At 41.9% G+C, this 27,427-nt stretch overlaps 1 protein-coding gene across 11 annotated transcripts in view; it reads right to left on the minus strand.

Annotated features, from left to right (window-relative positions):
• TENM3 (teneurin transmembrane protein 3) overlaps positions 1 to 27,427 on the minus strand; it is a 676,880-nt gene that overhangs the window by 177,528 nt on the left and 471,925 nt on the right. For all 11 annotated transcript variants that reach the window (XM_074992970.1, XM_074992971.1, XM_074992972.1 and 8 more), the window contains one exon: positions 12,345 to 12,582. In XM_074992970.1, coding sequence (XP_074849071.1) covers positions 12,345 to 12,582 — 238 coding nt within the window. The remainder of the gene's footprint in view (positions 1 to 12,344; positions 12,583 to 27,427) is intronic.

Below are 27,427 nucleotides of genomic sequence, written 5' to 3' on the forward strand. Positions count from 1 at the left end.
CCTTTAGCAGCCTTCAAAAAAGAAGCTTTCCCTGATAGTAGACACATAGACCCATTCATTCCATTTGAAAGCACATTATGTGAATTGTATCTTACTTTTGACCTTCACTTTCCAGATGCCATGCCTAGCAGAGGAGAGAGGACCAGAAAGAGAAAGAGGTGAAAGCAGGATCTCATCCCGCAGCGTAAGGAGCAGAATGAAGAACACACTAAGCTGACGAAGGACACGGTGGAATGGCATCGTAGTACAGCTCAGTGGGGTCAAAGTCAAGCTGAGTTTCAGCAGAGAATGCTTGACTTCCAGCAGCAGCAGCAGCAAGTGGCAAAGCAGAGCGAAGCTGTGGTAAAGCTCATAATGGCAGTTATGGAGCAAACTGAGGTCCTGTGGTTCCTGCTCCAGCTGCAGAGGAATCCCCAATACAGCACTGTTGCCTGGAGGACCCTGAAGAGAGGTCGCCCACCCCGGTCACCGTGGTCCCCAAATGTGAGGAGGGAGGGCAAGGATACTCTGCCGCTCTAGACCAAAGGGACATTGAAAAAGGTTATTCAAGCATCCTTGAGAAGGCTCCTTTCCCCCACCACTGAAACTTCTCCTCCCCGCAAAATAAAATCATTCTTTTGAGTTTGGTGTGATTTTGTGGCGTGCAGGAGTGGTAGTAAACATAAATCATTGTTGCGGATTGTGGGAGGGCTGAAGGCACCACCAAGGGCTGAAGCTGCCCACCAATACGCCCAGGTCCACAGCAGATTTTGTGGCACAGGGAACCTGAGTGGGACGGGGGAGGACTGAAGGCACAGCTGCCCACTGCTACAGCCAGGTACGCAGCCCATATGCGGCTGATGGAACCGGGCAGGTTGGGGTAAGGGTGAAGGCACAGCTGCCCGCCACATGCTTTCTACTTACTGCAACTTAACCTCCTCCCACCAAGTAAAAGCATCCATTCATTAAGACACGGTATGATTTATTGATATTATGATAGAGAAATACATGAGCAGCATGTGTGTTACAGTTTATTCATGAAGCTATGTTTTAAAGCATCCCTTAGTATTGCTGCCTCAGCATGGTTACTGGTGCACGGCTGTGTAGGCAGCTGCGAGTAAGCCCTGCCTATGGCCTCAGCTTCACAATTCCAGATTGATGGGAACATCTCCCACCTGGATTCACACATGTTGTGCAAAATAGCACATGCTATAATCATGGTGTGGACATTAGTTTCAGAAAGGTCCAAGTGGATTAATAAGCATCTGAACCTCACTTTTAAATGGCCAAAGGCACATTCCATCCCCATTCTGCACCTTCTGAGTCTGCAACTGAAATTTTCCTTGCTGGGATCCAGGGCTCCTGTGTAGGGCTTCATAAGGCAAGGAAGCAGAGGGTAAGCAGGGTTGCCCAATATTACAATAGGCATCTCCACGTTGCCAATCTCGATATTCCGATCAGGTGAGAAAAGTTGAATCCAAGAGCTTTTGGTACAGTCCAGAATTATGGAAGACGTGTGCGTCATGAATCGTCCCTGACCATCCAGTATTGATGTTGGTGAAATGACCTTTGTGATCTACCAACTCCTGCAACACTATCGAGAAGTACCCCTTTCATTTTATAAACCCAGAAGCCAGGTGGTCTGGGGCCATGATGGGTATGTGTGTGCCATCTGTTGCCCCACCGCAGTTAGGAAACCCCTGGGCAGTGAAGCCATCTACTATTGCCTGTACCAGGGTCATGGTCTTTCTGAGGAGATGCCGACAGATTGCATGGGCCACTAGCATCACTGTGGACCCCACTGTAGATCTGCCCACCCCAAACTGATTTGCCAGTGAACAGTAACTGTTGGGTGTTGCAAACTTCTACAGTGCGATTGTCACTCGCTTCTGAACTGTTAAAGCCTGCCTCATTCTTCTGTTGCTGTGTTTCAGGGAGGGGGCCAGCAACATCACAAAGTTCCACAAAAGTGGACTTGCACATGCAAAAGTTCTGCTCCCACTGCTGGTTGTCCCAGGACTCCAGAATGATGTGATCCCGCCAGTGTGTGCTGATCTCATGAATCCAAAACCACCACTCCACTGTCACCAATGCATCCAGAGCATCCAGCACCTGTTAGTTTTTGGACCGCAACTGGGAGATTTGCTCTTCAAAACCATCATCTTCATCATTATCATCATCATTATTATGCTACTGAACAGTCACTGAGCTTTGTGACTGAAGGCAAAATTGTGCGACAGCCAGTGTGGTTGCTGAAATGATGTACGCTATGAGTTGAAGCATTTGGGAATCCACGATTGTGCTGGTGGAGAAAATATCTCAGGAAATGGCGTGATCTCCAGTTTGTTTTCACACAGTTACTGGGTGCTCTGAATTCTGGGAAAGTGCTTTGCATCTTGGGATTCAAACATGGAACACCCACAAGCAACCAGGACTAAGGCTCTGTGGGATACATACCCACAACGCAATGGGGATGCAGAAACTTGACACGGAAAAACAGTGGGTTGAATTTCAAGAAGCTTTGTGGACACTTAATTCGAATTCATAAGAACCAGGGTAAAAATCAAATTTATTAAATACCAAATTTATCTCGTAGTGTAGACTTAGCCTCAGATTTGGAAACCAGGATTAAACAAAAATGGGATGAAAAGTGCTGGAGCTGTATAGCAAGTTCAAGTTAATAAAAAATTGCATCTGCTGACTCTCTTATAAAACCATTCAAGGCAATGTGGTGCAGCCATTAATGGGAATACTTAACAAACCAAGTAAGAGCCAGAAAACTGGGAGGTGTCTACCAAAAGGAAAGTGATTCAGAGCTGCCTTCCTGAAGAATCATGTATCAAAAACTCATTCAAGATCATGAAGAAAATCCTAGCCACTATATAAAGCCTCACTGCATTCATATGAGTAAAATATGATTCACATCTGCATTACAGTATTTAGAAGAAACTTCTAATTTAGTGAATTGCAACAAAATTCTGCTTCCTGTATGTAGTATGAAAGAAAGAGAATTTCAAAAGCTCATTTTCTCTTTTTCCAAGACCTTTGCTACACAGGCTAGGACAAGGACTGCTTTTACTAAATAAAATAAAAATGAAAGAATTTTGTGAGCTAGGACACTAAAGCTTCTATTTCCTATCAGGCAAAGCTCAAATCCACTTTTGAGGGGAAACAGTATATGTTCTGGAATCAGAAAGCAGCAGCAAAATTATTTAAAACTAGGCCATTCAAGGACTATCACAAAGAAGAAAATAATAAAGATAGGAAGGGTTTCACTGTGTATACCGTATCAACCTGTCATTTGTTGACACAGGTCCTCCTCTTCCCTCCCTTCAAGGCAAAGAGGCTCAATTTATTTAATACAATATTCTTTCATACAGTGCATACCTGCAACATATTAACAGTGTGGCTCTTTATATTATAGGAATAAAAGTTGTTAAATTGGTGAAATAAAATACAATGCTATCAGCTGCAGAAGCGTAGTTCTAATAATTCCTGAAGTGCTCCCTTCAAAAGAACCAGCCAAATTGAAGCCTGACATTATTTTGTTTCGGATAATGGTATTAATTTACTAAAAGTACTCATGAGCTTTTATGTTATACCTCAATTACTGTACCATGAATGTTTCTTCTTTTATTTGATTATACTGATTTTGTTTTATTTTGTTATAAAAAAGACAGTGAAAAGGGAGAAGATAATAGCTATATCTATGATTTCTAGATTTAGGGCATCATCTGTCTAATCTAATGTTTACTAAATATATGAATTCCTACTACTTCTGTACAACAACACGGTATGGTTTCTTCATAATTTCCTTACTCATTACCTTTTTCTTTAAAATGGCCACCATTTGTTACACCGCCATAAGAGCACAAGAGATTCCATACTCTATCATAGAATCATAGAAGAAGAGTAGGACTGGAAGGGACCTCGAGAGGCCATCGAGTCCAGCCCCCTGCCCTCATGGCAGGACCAAGCACTTTCTAGACCATCCCTGAAAGCCATCTATCTAACCTCTTCTTAAATATCTCCAGTGATGGAGATTCTACCACCTCCCTTGGCAATTCGTTCCAGTGTTTGATCACCCTAACAGTTAGCATAAGTCTGTGTTTATCAGAAGAAACCCAAGACACTCAGGAACTGCGTAATTTGCTTCAGCTCTTCTAGTCCGCTTCATTAAGATCTTTATCCAATCCTAGTGTCCACCCCGCATGCCTCCAAACTGAATTTCTGTTCTCAGTCTCTTTGCCAGGCCAGTTCTCACTCCTCACCCTGACTACAAGGGCATTATTTCAGTGTTTTTTAGGGGGAGCGGGGTGGTGGCCAGGGCAAAATGGGAGGAGGCCCAGCTCCATGCCCCTAGAAGACGTGGGGAAGAGGGAAGATAGTCCTCAGGCCCCTCCTCCCAAGCTGCAAGATTGTCGGAGAGGCACAATGCCATTCCATGTCCTGTGAACTACTCCACAGGGCAGTTCCAAAGGAGACAGGAGACCCCAGCTGCCCTTGAAGGATTGGCCTGGGGCAATTTCTCCATGACATTCATTGAAGGTACTCAAGTTTGAAAGACTCTGCTACCCTCAAGAATTATAAAATAAACAGGGGCTAAGATTCCTTACCAGTTGGAAGAGAAGGATAGTACAGGAGACAACTATAATATGCCTGCTGTTTAGAGCAAGGATTTGTTGTTTCTGCATAGGAACCAGCAACAAAGGTGTTCTGCTGTTAGCCTGTAGAGGAATCAGAACTTGTGTGTAACAGTCTGGGCCCTACCTGGCAATCAGACCAGTCAATTGTAAAGGAAAGTCTCTGAGGCAAGTGAGAAGCGCAGCTAGATGGAAGAATAGATGCCCCACCCTGAGGTACTAGTATTTCCCCCCAAAACCGGAGAGATGATAAAAAATAGGAACGTTTTAAGTAGAATTTAAGCCATGTTTGCGGTGCAACAGCATGTTTGTTTCTTGACAGCAGGGAAAGATCCCAGCAGGTGGTTGAACTTTAGCTCTGCTGCTCTTACAGTGAAGTATTCCTAGGTGATAGAGCAAAGAACAGCTGGGGGCGCTGGGAGGAGAGGAAGGAGAGAGAAGAGTGAACTAACTGTGGCTGAGGATAGGTGGGGGCGGGCAAGCCTCAGAGAAACAGCAGCATGAAAGATGCAGAAAGAAAGCATGCCTCACACTCCTGAGTAGAGGGGAGGCAGGAGCCTATCTCCTGCAGCAGCAGGGTTCTTGGAGTAGGGGCTGCTGCCCAATGTCAGTTCCCTCCAAATCATGACCCTGTCCAACTCCCTCTCTGAGCTCCCTTAACTCCTTCCTCTGCCCACAAGATCCCATTCTTCTGGTTCTTCCTTAGAGCTTTGTCTTCACCTAACAACCCGTGTCCCACCTCATTGCCCAACTCTTTCCAATCTGCTGGCAACCAGTCTCCTTGCCAAGACAGTCCCAGTCTCTTCTTGCAGCTTTCAATCCCTTTTTTCCCCCAGCACTGGCTCCTTTTTTGGGCCAGTTGTTTTCTCCCACATATTCTGTTTACATGGCTTCCTTTTCCATGCTGCCTGGGTGTCAGCAGGGAGTGCCACAGGGAACACAGCTTGTGTACTTTCAGTTCTGATTCCAATCTGGACTGTGCACAGCATGGACTACCTGGGACTTGCAAATGTAGGTCCTTTTCAGCCCCAAGGGAGCCCATGCAATTGTTCAGTTCCAGGACTGCCCATGCACAGTGCAGGTTCAATCTTTAGGACATTAAGCTATAAAGCTCTAACAAGTCCCTACTAAGCATGTTAAAAAAAAATCTGTTTCTTTTTTTTCCTTTTTTCCCCAATAGCTTATAACTTGGCTGTATGTGGGTAGATTACCACACCCCTCTACATTTCAAGTCCTGCTCCAAAGTCTGGGACTTCTAAAATGTCTCAAAGAAAAGGTTTCCAGAATTTTTAACACTGGTAAAATAAAATGCTTTTCCCCTTAGTTTCCTTCTTGGAACTGACTGAATCATTTTGGTTGAAAGTAAAAAAAAACAAAAAAAAAAAACCCTCAAGTCTACACCCAGCATGGAAGATTTCAGGCCAAACCATCACAATTTGGTATTGTGCTCATATGCAAAAACAAAGAAACTAAATCATCTATAGGCAGATCAGGGACACTTCGACTCAACATGTGAAGGTTTTAGAAAACAAGAGGTAAAGATGAAAACTGTTATGGAAACTCAAATTAATTTTGCAGGTGTAAATTCTTGCCTGAGTATCCAAGTTTTGGAATTCAGATAACTCTTGGTGAGGTATCTGACTGCCATCAGTCAAAGAGAGAGAACAGGCCTTTCACATAAAACCAAGTTAGTTGATTTTACAAACTATATCGTGATATAGATTCATGTATCTGAATTAGAATAGTCCCCCAAAGTAAACTGAACAAAAATAAAAGATTCATTTTGAAATTTCAAACTGTCTTAAAACAATCAGTTGTACATGCTCTGGAAATCAAATAAGGTACTAGTGCAAAGGGCTAGGCACTTGAATCCTGACAACTTACTTGAAAATGTCTTTTTTATTAACATCATTATTTCAAATTCATTATGTTAATACGCTCTTCACTGGGAAAATAAAAATAGCAAAGTTAAGCAATCCTCAAGAAACAGCATATTATAATGTAAGTAATACACACAACGTGAAAACAAAAGAACAAATACACAGCTGATTCTAGCAGGGACTCTGTGTTGGTGGTGTTGATGAACTGCATGTTCATGCTGATAGCATACTGTATTCTCAAATTTATCATGCTTTTGAACTGACATGTTATTATCTTTGGACAACTTTCACACTAGGAGGTGGTCTCTGCTAGAGTAATTTTAAAAATGAAAAGCTTACAAACAAGATACATTTTATTGCTGTGTTACCTGAATTAGTATCAGCTAACAGTAACTTCACATAATGTAGCTCCATTGCTAAAATAAATGCACTTTTTTTTTTGCGGGGGAGGGGGGTTCATTGCAAACATATAGTGTACAAATATGTATATTTCTATTAAGTCTACTAGTTAACTGTTAGACATCTGAATGAGCATTGTGGCAAATGATCTAGAATAAACAGCATTTATTTATTTTTTTATATCTCATAGTAAACTATAGGTTTAGCTTAGCCCCCCCCGACCCCGGAAAAAACCTTAAGAATTTATGGTGGCTTTTTGCAATCTCTTTAGATGTTATTAAAATTAATTGATAAATTTAATAAACAAGTACCATATTGAAGTTAATCTTCAATTAACTGGGAATTAAAAGGGCTGTTGGAAGTTGAAGTAGATTCATTTTTAGTGCAATATTTTTATATTGTCTAATTAGTTACTGAGGATTAGATACAGATCCCCTTACCCAGGCTTTATGTTCTGTAGCATCATTGACTGCAGTGGGACTGTTTGTAGGGTAAGGTAGTAAACAACATTAGGATGTAGGAAGTTTGTCTTTTAACCATACCATTAACAAAAGGATAGCAAAAGATTGACGATTCACTATTTTGTGCAATTCAGAAGTGTTGTGTTCATTAGAAGCCGTGTTCCTTTGTCAGGTATTTCCTTAATGGGGTTTGAATCTAAATATACTGCATGATGTGGCAATAAATTATCAGCACTGCAGAAATGTAGTCCACATAGCAAGTATGAATTAAGACAAAAACTTAAGTATATATGGAAAAGTTTTATAGAGAAAAAATACTTAGAAATTTATTGAGAAATTTACTTCAAATTTTTTACCTGCATGGAATTCTCTGTTACCAGACATATTTATTAGCAGGTTAAATTTTATAATGGATGCTTTAAAAAGTTAGTGCAAAAATTAGGAATGTAACTTTTAATACTGGAGGGTCTTATTCTTTGATCTGTTATTTTACCACAATACATTTCATGATACATAGTAAATAATAATACATAGTAAATATCTTGGAGAAAAAGGGCCTGATTCTGGAAGCTATGTAATTACAATTTCCATCAAATACTCAGATTCTTTAATATAAGCTCACAAACTATGGCATTCAAAGTCCAATGCACTTTTATTTTTACCATAACAAAATCTTCAACAGCTTGTAATAGAATGTAATTTTAACAACTGAACCAGAGGACAGGAGGGATCACCCCAAATGTTATTTGGGCAATTTAATCAGATTTCAAGTCACATCTTTTCATTCTCTGTCAGCAGCTATCATCATATGAACACTTAGAGTCACATACCCATCCCCATAAGTGCTATCGTGGCATGTTGGAGTAAACACATCCATCTCTATAAGGCTGTCATGACCATTTGCAAGAACTGCTTGATTTCCTAATTTTCTACATACAGAGATAAGATACAAAAACAGTAAATTAGATGTAAAATTTTCAGACTGAGGAGAATGTGTACTTTCTAACCATTGAATGCAATGCTAGCAACTTTGCTTATTAAAATTATGTAATGAGAGGTAACTCACGAATGCAGTTTATTCAATCTGATAACGTTCACACGCAAAGAACTGGGAAGCTGACTGAAGAGAGCATGAATGTGACTGAACTGGACACTGTATTATTGGATTTAGTATATAAAGTACCTGTTCTTAGAGACTTCACCCCTTTTCCCTCAAATGCACTTCTGGAGTCAGCCTGCATACAAACTGATTTAAGACTTCCCTACAAATGATTAATATGTAGTACCCAGAGGCACTGAGACCTCATCTGGGGAGAGTAAAGTCTCTGCTCTGCAGCCTCGGCTGAGAGGCCAGCTTCAGCCCCAGCCCTGGGAACTACAAATACACAATTTCTCAGTGTCTTAATCAACATTAAAAGGTACTAATGTCACTGGAAATCATCCCCATAAAAAACATATTCTTGCCCACTAACAGAAATGCTTCATCATGCCTGAGCACTTCCTAAAACCTTCACACTCTTAAAAGAAGTTTTGGTCTACTTTGCTGATTTTTTTGCAAATCATAAAATCTATAATTTTTTTGCAATTTCACCTTGTAGACTGTTAGTGCTTTAATTAAATGCTTCAAAGATGTGGAAATATTTGCCAGTCATTAACTATTTATTCAACAATTTTCTCTTTTTTGCCACAATAAAATTAGTAGATCATTTAATATAATGTTCCCACCTATTTGCTTTTTAATTACATTTGAAGCCTGAGGAAATACAGTACAGCATTAACATACAAATATAAAAACTGCATTTAGTTTTTTGGCCTGCCTGAATGCTGAAAACAAAATGCACAGCCCATTAGATAAAATAAAATTCCATCTTTTCTGACAATTAATGTTTCATATAGCCAATTCAACTAATCATGGGTCAAAGAGGTTCTTTTCACTCATGCATACCTTAATATAGATGTATAAAATTACACACTTCTAAGAGTTACATTTCAAAAGCAGAGCCTGGAACTTTGTCAATGAACATGAATTCAGCTTACGGATTAAAATTCCCAAGTACTGCTGGAAAAATTTACTGAGACAACAGATAATATTGGTTTCTTGAGAGATGTAAGAATTTAAACTTATTCTGTCTTGTTTATTTCTCTAAGACATATAATCAAGTGACCTTAAAGAGGTTTAGCACACAGTTATTTAAAAGACAAGTAGTATTAAGGAAGAAGTAATTCAATATGCAATTTCATACATTAATAATTTGCAGTGCATTTACCATGCTACAAGTGAAAGCTTGGGCAACATAACTAATGAGAGATCAATTTTCAAAAAGATGTTCAGATAGAGCAGAATTTTAATAAATCTTTTATTAAATGGCTACAAATGAAACATTTTATTAACACTTACTAACAATTGAACCCATATTTATAATGAGACACATTAACTTAATTATCTGTAAAAACTTCTTTAGATCTAGGCTTCCCAAACTGGAATTCAAAGGACAAAAATGGAGAATTACTTGGTACAGCCTTGCTACAATATTCATTAAAAGTTGTTGTTAGATTGATCTCATTTTGATTTTCTCAGCAAGTACATAGCTCCTACAGCTGACTATACTCACAGGAGAAGATGGGGAAAGAGGCAAATAAATTCAGGCCATCAAAAGACCCAGAAAAGAATTCATGCATGGGGCAGGAAATCAGAGATTAAAAGAAAATAAAGATTTTATTTACTCCTATTAAAACAAAGTTATTTTGTTGATTATGCTCAGTAACCTCACTGTCATATCCAGGTGATATGGAGAGATGAAAGAAAATACTCATGTCATGGAAAGTTTGGCTTTAGGTTTTCATGAAAATTAAGGAAAGAGAATTCTTTACCTAAAAAGGCCAGGAATCCTTGCTGAATATTATTTTCCAATCACTTCACAGTTTAAACATTTAATGGGTAACAGCAGTGCTTTACATGACAAATGTTGATGGAAATTAGAAACAGCCCAAACCGCTAATATTCTGTTAAATATAAAACTGAAACCAACTTTATCAAATGTATATCTACAAATCCACCTCCAAAATCAAAATGAGATCTTCTCTACAAGGATAAACGTGAAAACTTCCTTCCACACACATTGCTTTCTCATGTACATATATACAAAAGCAGCCTGCACTCTACTCGGCTATTCACAGGGGTGAGTCATTTGTCATTCCCTGATCAGTCATCACCAACCTGTGCCTAAAGAGACAGAACAATGGTTATCTACATAAAATTGACTCACATTTTCTGTCTTTAAATAAGAGTTGTGGGGAAACTGCTGGACATCAAAGGTAAAACAAACAAACAAACAAACAAACTTGAGTATGGGCATAAGCTAAAATAATTGCTAGAGATGAAACAAATCAGTATATAGAGAAACAGAGAGAGATGTAACCTAGATAAAGTTGTTAATACAGTTGAAATTGAGCCTGAGAATCACACTCTATAGGGGATCTTAACTTTAAAAAAAAAGGAAAAATCAATGACAAATAAGACTTATTCTTCACTTCAAGAGTTCCAACCAAGTGAGACTATTAGAGAAACTACAGTAGGGCTGTGTTGGTTACAGTGTGAGTTTTTCAAATTTCAGCTCATGTTTAAGGGTTCAGGAACTGAATGTTCAAACGATGTTAGACATTAAAATGAGCAATATTTAAAAGATGTGACAAGTATTTGCAAAAATATTCCACCCAGTTTGTGAAGGGCATTCTAGTTTCAAATAGATGCCTGCTTTTCTCCTGCGCCAAATCACAGCAATAAAAGCAAGCATCAGGAATCACATCAATATACTGCAGATTCACAGGATGTCCTGAAAAAGCTGCATAATCTTATTAGTGACCTCTTCCTCAGAACCCATTCACTTATTCTGTAATTGGACTGTTTCTTAATATGGTTAATAAATAATGGGAACAGAGTAAAACCTAGTGGAATCCTGTTCCACAGTGGCCGTATACCATCAAAAATTATACCAGTAGTTTTCAAGAAAGGTATGAAATGGAGTAGACAAGTCTTGATTTATTCCCAAAATAGAGTTGGAAAGGGTGATTTTAAACCTATTGTCTGATATCTCCAGAATCACAAAAATGCCTACTGTGATGTCTAGCTGTAGGTCACATGCTTTACCTAAGACAAAATTTGGTCTGACTATTATTTGGTCTGCTGGGTTTCAAAGAACGACTTGACATATATTTCATAAATATTTGTCAAAACAATTACTGCCATTTGCAATGCAATTATACATGTTCAGTTCGGTGACTCAAAAATTTCTAAGTGACAATAGCGAATTAGTGGTGATTGACTATTGAGTGAGAGTGAATTATGGTAGGTAAATTCAGCTCTGTGTTAATAAGTCCTATAAAAATCTTTCTATGTAAATCTTTAACTAAAAAGGAACCATCTCCCCATTTTATTTGATCATGCAAAATGATAAAAAGAGAGAAACTATGCAGTGCATAATGAGAAAGTGACTTCTCTTGGCCCAGGGATCATAAAGCTTAGAATCACCTTACTTGCTTAAATTCTGGTCAAAGGGGCAAGGACTACAGTGCTGGAAGAACACTAGGAGACACCCTTCCCTGATGAGTTGATTTGTACAGCAGCATTGGTTTGGCTGATATATGTCTGACAAACATGGGTGAGCAACACTTTCACAATAAACAAAACCAATATGAATCATGAAGACAGGAGGAAAAGGATTGTTGACAAAATTAGGACACCCCCAAAAGCCCAGTTATCAGGTGGCAAGCATGGCAGAAGAAAACCACTGTGAAAAGCCACACTCAATGTAGGTATTGGAGAGGAGGGCGGGAACACAAAATAGCTATATTCATTTTTCACATTTCAGAGCTTTTAATTTTGCTCACTGAATAACAGCAAATACAAATTTTTTGTTATTTCTGTTCTAATTAAGTGATTTCATTATAAAATTCTACACTCTTATAGGTTCCTGAATGGTTACCTGCTTTCCAGTGGCACATTACTGCCAAGGACCCAGCTGTCCTGCAGCTGGACCGACTCGGGTGTGGTTTGCAGCTCGGCGGGCAAAGCAGCCGGCGGGGCCGGACTCTGATTCCTCCTATTTGTCAAGGAGTTTCTGTTAAGGGAGGTGATAGATGGATGATGCTGTGCTGAATGCTGCTTGTGAGAAGGTGGCAAAGGTTGCAGGGTCGACTGGCCTTGGTTATTTGGAGGTTGCTCTGAGAAGAAAGAAAATTGAAGTGTGTTACACTGGCTTTTACGATAAACAAAGCAGAATGAGAAACTGAATATAATTCTATCATCTAATATATTTGCATATTATTCTATTAGACGGCATTCAGTGACATTCTCTAAGAGCAAGTTTACCCTTGATACACAAAGTTCTAATTAATATACAACAGATGGGGAAATAGCTTTTGGTTTTAATTTGTTTCAGTTTTTTTATCTGATTTTATTAACACCTACAGAAAACAGCATCTGACAGATCCCCTAATGTGCCTTTAGATTTCAGCTTTTTTTAACAAACCAACCCTGAAATTAAATGGGTAATTTCAGAAGAACACAAAGGTTTTCAAAATGCATATAATCTCTATAATTATTTAATGGAATTTTTTAGGCTTTATTTAACTGCAATAAATTATTACAAGCTAGCTGCTAAACAGCAGTAGACTACTCTAGGTTAGTGCATTTCAAATAAGGCTGATCTGCACTATGATCTGCTAATAGACGCTAAGTATTCTTTAGCAGAAGGTCACTCTGTGAAGCAGATGTTGCTTCATGGATATTTAACAGACTGAATCACATCTGATTACAACGTCAGAAGACTCATATACTTAATGAGCGTTACATCCATTAGAACACACAGAGAACAGATTTTCCAATTTCACACTATGTGGTATAACTACATTTTGGTGTAAGTCACAGGTGATCAGAGAGTCGTGCCACCAAGACAGCAGTGGAAATGTTTTTCTCCTAAACTAAAAGCACATAATGGCCATAGCTAATAAGTCACAGGTCAGGAAGCAAGCTATTTTATTTTTAATGATCTCAGGCTAAAGATGTGCTTTGGCAACATTTACATGAAAAGGTGTCAGACTTAGGTCAATTTAACGAGATGGTAAATGTGGCTTCAAAATATAAACGGTCAACCTTTGAATGCAGCTCAACTGTTTAAAGTAACATATTGACATGTTATTAATATAAAATTTATGTATTAAGCAGAGTAATAGATGAGAGTCACATTTCCTTAGCACTGTGAACTCAAGCCATGATTTTTAAGTTAAGATACATGGCCTTTGATTGTGAGTCTTTTTTTGCTGGAACTGAACATACCATTTGCAATGACTTGAAAACCATACTACAAAACCCATAAAACAGGGGAACAGAAATGAAAAGTCTTCTATTCAGAATAAAAACTAATTACTACTGCACATTTCTGATAGTCTCTAATAAGCCATATCACTGTAATTTACAAACTAATAATTTCTCACCCCCATAAGCACTAGGGAGAGAGCTGTTTCCTAATACAGGGAAACGTAGCTCTCTGTTGGTGGATTTTGTTGTCTTGAAGGATCCCATCCCCACTTTCAGTGAAGAGGTTTGATTACTTAGCCGTCTGTGTTAAACGGAGTATCTAAATTACGTAAGGATGAATGTGCCTTTTACAGAATGGCAGCATCAAAAGGGTCCACAGACTTTGTTGTTGCTGTTGTTGTTTAAAAAAGCAAAACAAAACAAAAACCTCTTCTAAATTCCAGTCAGGCAGCATACAATTAATCAGTTTAGTCTCTACCAACACCAACACGTGTCATCACATACAATAAAAATAATTATGGAAGACTTTAAAGCACATTTTTTACAAGCCAGCTACAGGATAATTTAACAAGCTAAAGTTGAAAAATATTTTATTTTCAAGCCTATATAAAACTATATCTGCTTTAAATTAGGAGCCAGTTATCAAGTGTCACAGATTACTTATGGTCTGTATTAGATATATAATTACTAACACAACAGGGATACATACCAGCAGTAAATGAAAATAAATCCTGCTTCTTTACTGGATAATCTCAAGTAAAGATTGTTTTGCAAGCCATATGTATCTTTTTTTTCCTCTACTCACATCAGTTTCTCTACTTGTCTAGCATTATCACTCTCCCCTTGTACAAACTTCCTATGATTGATGCAAGAACATTTACTGGTGAAGTTCCTATCAACTGCAACATTATTCTGGACCTTTTTCACCTCTTCAATTTTTCTTCTCATTTCAAGTTTCAAATGAAAACCATTTTCTTTTCACCTGGCATTTTATTTTCATACTGTAAAAAGCAAATCCAGCTCCCTCTTTCATGATTACAGAGAGCCCATTTGTAACACAAGTGACATACATCTGTTGTACAAGAGAGGGCTGTAAGGAACATTCAAAATCTGCAAAATGATCTTTATTTTTTTCTTCCAGGTTTAGTCTGACAAATCCTTGAACCCTCAACTCCTGTAAGGCCATAAAACTCTATTTCTCAGATTTTTGAGGAGGATGTCAACATTACTAAAGTGGTGATGATGACATAGGGTTGCATCAGTTTCTGTTTCAACCCCTATTTTCAAGGGTAAACAAACAATCAACAGTTTGCTTTTCAGAGCATCTTCCACACAGTATCAAAACACTTTATGAACAACTTAGCTTTCAATATCACTATGAAATGTGACTTATTGGCTGTGTCTACACGTGCCCCAAACTTCGAAATGGCCATGCAAATGGCCATTTCGAAGTTTACTAATGAAGCGCTGAAATGCATATTCAGCGCTTCATTAGCATGCGGGCGGCAGCGGCGCTTCGAAATTGACGCGCCTTGCTGCCACACGGCGCGTCCAGACGGGGCTCCTTTTCGAAAGGGCCCCTCCTACTTCGAAGTCCCCTTATTCCCATGAGCTCACGGGAGTAAGGGGACTTCGAAGTAGGTGGCGTCCTTTCGAAAAGGAGCCCCGTCTGGACGCGCCGCGCGGCGGCAAGGCGCGTCAATTTCGAAGCGCCGCTGCCGCCCACATGCTAATGAAGCGCTGAATATGCATTTCAGCGCTTCATTAGTAAACTTCAAAATGGCCATTTGCATGGCCATTTCGAAGTTTGGGGCACGTGTAGACATAGCCATTGTCATTCCAGTAATATCACAGGGAAACTGAAGCACAAAGAGATTAGAGGACTGGTTCAATGTTACATGGGAAATTTGTGTGTCAGTCAGAACCACCCAGCTCTCCTTGCAGTCAGACCCACATGACCACTCTTCCTTGCCTTTTCATATTTAAGGGCCTCAGACAGGCATAGGGAGGCTCTGTGATTATTACTGGACCATGACATGGATATGGACTTCTTGAGCTCTGCAGCCTGGAAGGCAACTCTTGCATCTGGAGAATGTAAACAACACACTTTCTTTCCACTAACCACACACACCAGAGTACTTTTCTGTTAGTCTGTAAGGTGCCACAGGACCCTTCGTTGCTGTTACAGATCCAGACTAACACGGCTACCCCTCCGATACTTGACACACCAGAGTAGGCATTCTGCAACTCCACCCTTCAAATCTGGCAAGCAGCCTCTTGCAAAACAGGCACACAGAGCAGTACTATACATAGAACGGGTCAACCCCTGCACTTTCGGGGACCTCATGGTGCCTACCTGAGGAATTATTGGGGGGGGGGTCTGGCACGATGGCAAGTCCTCCCCCTTGTGCACACACCTGGGAAGCAGGAACTGGAACAGCCCAGCAGCTGTTGCTGCTCTCGCCCAGCCCACAGCTTTCAGCTTATCAGGTGAGAAATAAACAGAGTGTCCCGTTCCCAGGGTGTCCCACTCCGCGTACCTGCAGAGAAGGAGGACACAGCAGGCTGGGAGAATGGTGGGGCAGGCTGGAGTGGAGCAGGCTGCTGGGTTGCTCTGGCTCTTGCCACACTCACAGTGGGTGGGGCGACCCTTGGCTGCCATGCCAGGACCCCCATAATCCTTCACACTGCATTGCTTGGCGGGGGGAGGCAAAGGGACTGGGTGGGGCAAAGCAAGGGTGGAGCCTGTGGCAAGTGGGGAGTGGCCCCAGGACCTGCACCTGAGGAATTGGAGGGGGTTGCCCCAGGCCCTGTGCCCTCTTTGGAATGGCCTTACAGGTATTCTAATGGAGGGAATGGTGGTTCTTTCTGTGAAAAATCAGTGAAATTGGGAGCAGTTCTGACATGGCTTCAGCTAAACATATAGACTCCTTCACTGATGTTCAATTTTGATGGTAAGTCAGGAAGAAGAGAACAGGGTGTTCCAGCATGAAGGCTTTAAATAGGAAAATGACAGTGCTGAAAAGCGCAGATCAGAGAATTAGAAGATGAAGGTTGGAAGAGAGCTCAGGAAGTCATATAGCCCAGCCCCCAGCTCAAAGCAGGACCAACCCCAACTAAATCATCCAAGCCAGGGATATTTCATACCTGGCCTTAAAAACCTGTAAGGATCGAGATTCTACCATGGAGGTACAGGGCTCAGTTATGCTCCTAGGCTTTACAGATACCAGAAAGTTGCAAAAAATTAATCAAAGTTGACTTTACACTGATTTTAGTTAAACCTGTGCAGATTAGTGTGAACACACAATTTCTGGTTTACCTTAAGCAGCTTCCTAAACAACTAAAGATAAACCATAATAAACACAAAACAGGTTTACATTAAGAAATCTATTTAAAAATTACAAAACAGTCCTACTGCCTTGTGTAGACTAGGCCTTAGTTACACAAGAGCAACCTGACTGAAGCAGTTACCTTGTGGAGATGTTTTATGAAGCTAATGCAAACTGGCTGAACAACATCCCATTACAGCAGAAGCCTCACCCAAGAATAACAAAGATTTTAACCCTCCGGCTGCATTGACAGCATAAATCATTGTCAGATAAATGCACTTTAGCTTAGGTATGAAACCAATGAATTCATATGAAATGGCACAGAAAACCATCTAGCCACAGTTCTACTCATTTTTCACCACCCATCTCAAAACTTGTTTACCTGAGACACTAGAAGTGAAGTAAATCAGCCACTTCAATCTTGGAGGTAAATTTTATGTATTTTGTAGCCTATCAGAAAATCTTTTTCTCATCTTTTTCAAAAACTAATTTACATTTAATTTATTTCATCATTTAATTGTTACTGAATTTCAGTAGAATAGGATGCAATAAAATGTATATGTAAAAGTGGAAAAAGGATGAGAAAGGGAGACATAGATATAAATTAAATGATGTAGCATGTACGATAATTGTTCAACACTTTGCAATTTTGGGGTTTAATTCAGAAAGAATGAGAAAAGTAAATAAAATAGCTGCAAAAGAAAGTAATTTGTCATGCATGTCATATGATACCCTTTCCATAAGAGCTAAACCTCTGAGACTCAAGTGCTAGCCACTCATCTGAGGAAAAGCTGGCATGACTGAATGAGCCTATAGGCTTCACTACTCCCAGAACCTAAGAGGTAGCCTAGTCCCTCCACATCAGAGTTGAGACACGTTGCTGGCACTACTACTGAAAAGGTGGGTATGTCCCACAAAAGCTTATCACCAAATAAATCATTTTGTTAGTCTTTGAAGTGCTACATTTCGGCTGTTTTGTTTTGCTGGAGTTAAGACTAACATTGCTACCTCTCTGTTACTATTCAGTAGTGTATTTGTTCTGCAGATAAGTAAAACAAGTCAGTCCACAGAGCTGTTGATCAGGTAGCACCTTTCACAAGCACTAAATGCATTTAATTAATTAAAACAAAAAAATAATGCGTTTGATTTTTGAATGCTCCTTTTAGGAAAAATCTATTTAAACTTTCTTTCACATCATCAGCAAGACCAATTCTTTAGCTTAACTGTTGATACTGTGAAGCACTTGTTTGGGGTTTTCTTGAGACGCCCTAGTTTTCATTCCTTTACCAGTTAGCTTCCACTAGCAACAGCAGAAATACAAAATAGCTTGTGATGAGTTAAAATTTGTTTGTGAATATGCTTATTGGATTATTTTTATTATTTTTAAGTTGGCTTTGCCATGCCTTCTACTTTTAACTACATTCTCCTGAAATACATACTGACACGTCAGTCTACACAACATATTTCTCCTTATCTACAAGTTCTAAAAAGGGTGACCACATTTCAAACATCTTGATAAATGCACTGAACTCGATGGTGAATATAGAACAATATATCAGTGTAACTATTGCTGGCTATGCAACCTGAAACCCAATTAACCCACTGGTTACTGCTCTCTTCCTCAGGGAACTTGCTGTTGTGGTACATATGTGCTTATGGTGCTGCAGAGAAGTACACTTTGATCGCATTTAATCTTTTTCTCGCTCTAATAGTAATATAAAAAAGAAATACATGTATTTTGATCAAAATATACCAATATTTGCCGCCTCCTCAGCACAATGACTACAAGCTGACATGCCTTCAAACCACCTGGGACTGAGCAACAACCAGTGAAATTACCTGCAGACTATACACTACAACACATCACCATCTTATTTATTTGTCTAAAGTGGTAAGAAGAAAAAATAAACATGTTCATATTCACCCAAATAAGTTTCTGCTGACACCTAAAAATTGTCACTTTAAAAAAAAACCATGCTTTTCTTCCCTCTTGAAAAAGCGAGACAGACCCATTCAGCTTCCAGACAAGCCCAAGGATTGGGGGACGTAGTGGGGCAGAGGTGAGGGGCTGGGAGGGGGATGGAAGCAGGACAGAAAGACAAGCAGCGTGACGTGAAGTGAAGGATGACAACAGTCTCAAAAGCAAGGACTCTAATAACTCAATATATAGGGAACAGCTCTCTGTATGTGTTGAAGGACTTGCTTTGTTTGAGGGAAGTTGTCCTTTGTGGGAAGCCTTTTTTCCACATTAGTTGCGATATCTTCAGACAAAAACTTCTGTCAACAAATCACTGTAATCTAGACATAATCCATGGGTTTGCCGAAAGTAGATCTTGTCTAATTAACCTAACATCCTTCTTTTAGAAGGAAACTGATTTTTTTTTTAAAAAATGACCAAAATGCAGCTAATTTAATATACCAGAATTCAGTAAAGCATTTGATGTAGCACCATATGGGAAATAATTAGCTAAATGAGAGAAAATGGGTACTAATTAGTAAGAATTGTGAGATGGTTAAGGGTAGGTCAACATGGCAAAGTTATTTTGAAATAACAACAGCTTTTATTTTGAAATAACAATCCTAGCATCTACACAATGCAACCACTATGTTGAAATAATTTTGAAATAGCGGTTGGCTCATTTCAAAATTGGTAAACCTCATCCTATAAGGAATAGTGCCTATTTCAAAATAACTACTTCAAAATATGTGCTATTAAAGCAGGGAATAGAGCATATTTCAAAATAAGCCATAGCGCATCCAATGGCTTTATTTCAAAATAGGATCTGTGTGTATAGATGGGTTATTTCAAAATAAGCTATTTTGGAATAACTCTTCTGGAATAGCTTAATTCGAAATAAGGTGGGTGGGATCTGCCCTAAGAAACTGGCTAAAGGGGATAAGTCCATCCGTTATGTTGAACTATGGGACTGTACAGAGGTGACTAGTAGAGTTCCTCAAAAATGGATCTTGAAACCAATTTTACTCAATATTTTTATTAATGACCTTGTGATCAAAATAGTATATGCGCTAATGAAATTCACATATAATACAAAATTTGGAGGCACTGTTACTACAGAGGAAAGATTTGAATATTGCATACGAAGAACTCCACGACCTTGCATATTACAGTAACAGAAACTGATTAAATTTAATAGTCTGAGGTGTTAGGTCATACATTTAGGGTCTGCCAATAAGAATTAGAATAAGAACCCTATGCTAGAAACTGGGAGCTCGTCAGATGGAAGACACAGAGAAGAGAGCTGAGTGTGTTGGTGACTCACAGGATGACTACAAGCTTCCAATGTAATCCAGATGTGGAAAAGGCAAAGGAAATTGATTCAAACTGATACTCTTGCAGAGAAGTGCGACAAGGATGATCAGGAGAATGAAAGGCCTATTTTATGAGAGGTAATTAAGAGAGCTCGGCTTGTTTAGCCGAGCAAAGCAAAGGCTGAGAGGGGATAGGATTACGCTCCATAAATGCTGGGGTTGAGACACCAGAGGGGTTGAAGCTATGAAAGTCTAAGGAGAACACTGGCACGAGAACAAATGAATTTTTACTGCCCGTGAATAAATTCAGGCTCAACATTAGAAGGAGCAACACCAACAGAGGAGTGAGATTCTGGAACACTCTCGCAAAAGGAGTTGTGGAGGGTATTTAATTAGCTTTAGGAACGCTGGTCAAATTTATGATGATATGACTGTACAACAGGAATGTGTTGGGGCTTAAGCAGCCCCAAGAGTCCTTTCTAGTTTATGTCCGATAGTCCTAAAATCTCACACTTCAGGACTTCAGTTAGTCTCCCACAGCGGGGCTGGAAGGGATTTTCCCCCATGTACTCTCTCCATGTTTTTATCCCCCTCTGAAGCCTCAGCGAGTGGCACAGCTGAAGATGGGGCATTAGATATAGTCGGGTGGAATTCTGACTGGTAGCGAACATTCTCTCAGTCCTTGGTTGATTGGCACTTACATGCTCAGAGTCTAGATGATCACCACCTGTAGCATTGACTTTGGGGTTTTCTGACTTCCCTCTTCAGCACATGGATGCAAGTAGCTCATCAGGATCATCTGGGAGTATCTCACCTTATCAATTCCCTGCTACTGCAGGGGCATTGGTGCATCATGGTCTTTTTCTTTGCCCATGGCATAAAATATGCTAATCTCCTGAGGGCTGTAATTCTTGACCTAATTTCCTTTCAGGTTAATATGTGGTGGTCTGTGGCACTGATGGTCTGTGGTCGACACATCAGATTAAATCACAACTGTATTTGCCAGCCAGGTACTTCTGGAAGCTTTTCCTGCTACAAGATATGTCTTCACAGCCTGTGGCACTGGGGCCACCAGCTGAGGTCGATAAACTTGGGCGAGCAGGGCTTGTGTAAAGCCCTCCATAAATAGCAATGTTAGAGAGTGCTTTGAACATGCAGCTTGAGCCTGAGCTCAGGCTTTGAAGCCTAGGAGGTGAGGTGAGGTGAGGTTCAGGGCTCAAGCGGCAACTTCAAAACACTATCTACATAGCTATCTTTTGAGTGAACCCTCTTAACCCAACTCAGTTGGGCTGGGCTTGGAGGCTCATTGTTGCAGACTGTGTATTTGTGCCACAATGCTAAAACATCAAGGAGCTATTCTTTGTAAAGAATTTCCACCCCAAATTGAGGAGAACAGTTAGGGCCTCCTCTGGCCTGTAAGCAACAAAACACATGGTTGTTCTCTCTCTGAGAAGCTGGCCACAGCCACACACTAACAGCCCTCCACAAAAATTTCTCAGAACTTGCTTGAAGCTGGACTTGAAATCATGGGTGACTTTAATCTGGGGAAAATTTACTGGACTTCTCATGTGGCTGATGAGAAAAATTCCGCAGTACAGTAGTCCATCGATATATGCAAGGGTTCCATTCCCAAGTGCCCTCATATAACTCGAATTTTGCACAGGTCAAGGAGGGGCACGTCTTTTCCTCCCAGCGGAATGCATGTTCTGCAGCTGGGGAAGCAACAGGAGCACCGAGAGCTCTTTTTAAAAGGTAAGTCCTGGAGTGGGTGGGGCAGCTGGCGAGGGTTAAGCCTGGCAGGGGGTTGGGGCCATTGAAGGGGAGCAGGTGAGCTAAGCTTGGGGTGGGTTAGGGGTGCAAGGGAGCCAGGGGTGGAGTAGAGAGGGGGCCACATGGGGGGGTTTGAAATGAGGTTGGATGGGTTAAGCTAGGGCTATGTGCGGGGGTGGTGAGCTAGAGCCATGCTCAGGTGGTGAGCCGGGCTGCCAGGGGGTTGACCTGGGGTGGGGTGGTTGAGCTGGAGCCGCATGGGGCGGAGGGGGGTAAGATTTGAGCTGGGGTGGGGGGTGCATTGGGGCCTGGGTGGTTTGAACTGGAGCTGCGCACGGACGGTAGGGGTGTGGAACCAGGGCTACACGTGGGGTTGGTGAGCTGGCGCTATGTGAGGGGGTTGAGCTACAGCCATGTGCAGAGGGGGCGTTGAACTGAAGCCAGAGTCGGGCACGGGGGGTTGGGGGTGAGCCAGAGCTGCGTGTGGGTGGTGGGCAGGACTGGGGGGTGGATTTTGAGTTGCACTTAATTTGTATTAATGCAAGTTAAGCACAATTCAAAATGGCACATTTCGAGGGCTAACTATTTTAAAAAATAACTGACAATTTTATCATCATGGGTTTCATTCTAATGGGCAGAGAGAAGTTCATCCCTGAGCTTAAAATTAGCATTTCTTCAGGTATCACTGGCCTTGATCTAGATAGGTCTACCTTGGGAAAACAGACCAACCAGTAAATGTATATTCAGAAGTATAAACTGTCTAGTTGTCCAAAGCTTAAAGAATCTGACTGTGAACATAAATTTAAATAGGAAGCATTAGCAAAGCCTGAGAATTATTAAAGGACCACCTACTGGAGTTGCCGAATTCAGAATTACAGAAACATGACAACACGTATGATTAGAGAGAAAACATTCTTGTTAAAAAGAGACACCCAAATGGATAACACACACAAAAATGGAAGGCAAAGAAAAAGGGGGAAGTAGATGGCAATTGATAAGAGAAGCTAAAGTAATCAACAAAATAGCAAAAGCCAACAGAATGAAAAACACTAATTAAGAACCTTTAAAGAAAAAACCTCCCTGCCAGATACAGGTTGACAGCCAGATACTGGTACTGAAATTGTAAATGAATGCAGAAAATGCAGAAATGTCCAATAGGTATTTGCTATGTATCTGGTACAAAGCAGGAGGGTGTAGCCATTCCAAGAGATCCTGGGTACATTTTGTTTAATAAACTTGCATTATATAGAAATTTCATTTCTTCTCTGTTTCAGATTTAATTGAACTAATAGCGCATATATTAGAAGGATACAAATCCTGATTTACAGCTAGATCTCAAAACGTTAATGAGGAGGGGCCATTTCTATTAGATTTCCCTAGGAAATGGTGCTGGACTAATGTAATATTTTTACAATGGCCAAGACAATGATATAATAATTGTTGGTAGCATCTACAGAGGATACAACAATTGGTAAGGGTAGTAAATAATGAGGACAGACTACTTTTACAAGGTGACGTGAATGATCTTATTAAATGGTCTTCATTCAACATAATGCCTATCATACATTGTACTCTCGCATGAGACAGTCTGTATTCATGTGCTATTCTGTGTATAACATCTAACAGGACGGTCCCTGACCTTGACTAGCACTCTGGGATGCTATGATAATACAGTTAGTAACAAGCAATATTATAATAGAGAGAGATATCTGGTAAAAATAGGCAAATGAACTCCCTCTATTTCAAGCAACTAAGATACTGTGATGTTTAAGGAGCTCAACTTATTCTTGTTATCAAAGAAAAAAGAGAAGTTAATCACTGTAGTAACGATGGTTCTTCGAGATGTGTCCCCGTGGGTGCTCCACGATAGGTGTCGGGCTCGCCCTGGCGCCGCAGATTGGATCTTTCCAGCAGTTTCTGCCAGATCGCGCATGCGCCGGCGCGCGCCACTCCCTTGCGCGCTCCCGTCCACGTGCGCGATCCGGTCCCCGCCAGTTCCTTGACCAACCGCCTCGGATGCTCCTGAAAAACACTAAACAGAGATCCGAAGCGGGGAGGATGGGCGGGTGGTGGAGCACCCACGGGGACACATCTCGAAGAACCATCGTTACTACGGTGAGTAACTTCTCTTTCTTCCTCGAGTGTCCCCGTGGGTGCTCCACAATAGGTGACTATCCAGCAGTAACCCAAGAAAGGAGGTGGGTAATCGGGTTATGTGCAGCTTGCCCCCAAAAGGACCGCTGTCGAGAGACGGGTATCCTCTTGGAATACCCTGTGAAGGGCATAATGCTTGGCGAAGGTGTCATAGGATGACCATGTCGCCGCTCTGCAGATGTCTTTTAGCGCAATGCCCTTGAAAAAGGCTGTTGATACCGCCACTGCCCTGGTGGAGTGAGCCCTAGGCAGGGCCAGTAAAGGAGTCTTTCTAAGTTTGTAGCACATTTTTATACAGGATACGATGTGCTTCGAGATTCTCTGCGGAGAGAGACCTTCTCCTTTTGATCTGGGAGCGAGAGAGACTAGGAGTCTATCCGTTTTTCGGAAGGACTTAGTCCTGTGTATATAAAAAGCCAGCGCCCTCCTCACGTCCAGGAGGTGTAGGCGCGCCTCTTTGTTGGAGTTATGAGGCTTTGGATAAAACGAGGGTAAGACTATAGGTTCGTTAATATGAAACTGAAGAAACTTTCGGAACAAAGGCTGGATGCAGCCGTAAGGTTACCGCCTCCTTCGAAAATACTGTGCAGGGTGGCGTTGCCGTAACTGCCGCGAGCTCGCTTACCCTGCAAGCTGACGTGATTGCAAGAAGGAAGGTCGTCTTCATCATAAGGAGACAGAGGGAAACTGTGGCTAAGGGTTCAAACAGTGGTCCCGTTAGCGCGTTAAGCACCAGGTCCAAGCTCCACGAAGGTGAAAGCGGTTTCTGAGGGGGGTACAGGTTTACCAGCCCCTTGAGGAACCTGGTAACCATGGCATGGGCGAACACCTTCCTCTTCGTGTTGGAAAGCCGATATAGCGGCAAGGTGGACCTTCAACAAGGATAGGGAGAGTCCGCCTCTCTTGAGGTCCAGTAAGTATTCTAATATTACAGGTATAGGCACAGCAAGGGGAGCTAATTGCTTGGTAGAACACCATGCAGTGAATCGAGTCCATTTCTGCTTGTAGGTCTTCCTGGTGGAAGTCCTTCTGCTACTTTCTAGGACTTGTTGCACTCCCTCTATACATGTGCTCTCTAGGGAGCTGAGCCATGGATTAACCATGCTTGCAGTCGCAGGCCTCAGGGGTGTGGGTGCACTATAGACCCCTGGGCTTGCGTGAGCAGGTCCGGCACCACCGGAAGGGGCATCAGTGGGCGGTCCGACATGTGCAGGAGTAAGGGGAACCATTGCTGTCGATCCCAAATTGGGACTACTAGGATCATGCGGGCTCTCTCTCTCCTGGCTTTCTGCAAGAGCTTGTGGATGAGCACCGTGGGAGGAAATGCGTAGAGCAGGGGGCCCTTTCACGAGATCGCGAATGCGTCCCCCAGGGACCCCCGTCCCAGTCCTGCCCTGGAGCAGTATTGTGGGCACTTCTTGTTGCAATGAGTGGCAAACAGGTCTATCTGGGGAAACCCCCATGCATGAAAAATTGGTCGTAGCAGATGGGAACGGATCTGCCACTCGTGTGTGAGTGCGAAGTGCCTGCTTAACTGGTCTGCCTGCACGTTGTGAGCGCCTGGTAAATACGAGGCTTTCAAAGTTATATTGTTGGTGATGCACCAGTTCCACAGGCGGACTGCTTCCGCACATAAGGCACGGGACCGAGCTCCTCCTTGTCAATTTACATAAAACATGGTGGAGGTATTGTCTGCATTGATCCCGACTACTTTGCCTTGTATATGGTCTCGAAAGTGTTTGCAGGCGTTGAACACTGCTCTGAGCTCCAGTGTATTTATGTGCAGCGACTGTTCCGTAGGGGACCACAGTCCCTGCGTCACCTTTTTGCCCATATGTGCTCCCCACCCTATGTGGGAGGCATCGGTGGTGAGAAAGATAGATATTTGTGGTTGATGAAAGGGTACCCCCGTTAGCATGTTCTTGGGGTTCACCCACCATCGCAGGGATCTGCGCACCTCTGTCGTGGGCGACACCACCCTGAGGACGGTGTGTGCTGCCGGTTTGTAGATGCTCGCCAGCCAATGCTGCATGCTGCGCATATGCAATCTGGTGTTCTGTACTACGAACATTGCTGCTGCCATATGGCCTAGCAGCTGTAAGCACGTTAGAACGGGCACCGTGGGGCTTAAGGTGATGACTTGCATGAGGGAACCAATGGCGCGAAAGCGGGCATCTGGTAGATAAACCTTTGCTGTGATGGAGTTTATGCGTGCCCCTATGAACTCTATGTCCCGCGTGGGGTCGATCTTTGACTTCGCCAGGTTGATGACCAGGCCCAGCGAAGAGAACGTGCCTGCTGTAACGCGTATCATGCATAGTACCTCTTCCTTCGAGGCCCCTTTCAGTAGGCACTCGTCCAGATATGGGAATATAAACACCCCGTCTGTGCAGGTAGGCTGACACCACTGCCAGGGTCTTGGTAAATACTCTGGGGGACGAGGAGAGGCCGAACGGCAGAACCTTGTATTGGAAATGTTCTTTGCCGACCATAACCGGAGAAAACGTCTGTGAGCCGGGTGGATTGTTATATGGAAATACGCGTCTTGTAAGTTGAGGGCTGCGAACCAATCTCCATCATCCAGTGCCGTAAGTATAGAAGCGACTGTGATCATCCGAAAGCGTTGTTTGCGCAAGTACCAATTGAGGCCTCGAAGATCTAGGATGGGCCTCCAGCCTCCTGTTTTTTTCTCTGTAAGGAAGTATCTTGAATAGAACCCTTTCCCTTGGAGTTGCTCCAGCACTCTTTCCACTGCTCCTATAAGCATAAGATGGTCCACCTCCTGCTTGGGTCTCGCTTCGTGGGAGGCGTCCTTTAGAGGGGGCCTGGGTGGAGGTCGTGGTGGTGGGAGCGACTGGAAGGGGATTGCGTAACCTGTGGCCATGATCTCCAGTACCCATTTGTCTGTGGTGATCTATTGCCACTGGGCGTAGAATGGTCAGAGGCGATGATGGAACATTAGCTTTGGATGACATTGCGCGATGGTAGTGATAGTGCAGCCCTCGATCTGTCCGTCAAACTTGTTGCCTTTGGCCCTGCCCCGAGGATGCACGGCTCTGTTGGGAACGTCGCCTGGGAGTTCTGTACTGTTGGTGCTGTTGATGCCGCCCTTGCTCGTAGCCCCTTTGGTAGTGAGCACGCTGGGGTTGATATGGGTAATACTTTTTCTTCTTGTATGGAGGGGTATAAATCCCCAAGGTTCTGAGAGTAGCCCTTGAGTCCTTAC

The sequence above is a fragment of the Carettochelys insculpta genome, chromosome 4 (genome assembly GCF_033958435.1).
Source record: "Carettochelys insculpta isolate YL-2023 chromosome 4, ASM3395843v1, whole genome shotgun sequence".
NCBI classification, from domain to species: Eukaryota; Metazoa; Chordata; order Testudines; family Carettochelyidae; genus Carettochelys; species Carettochelys insculpta.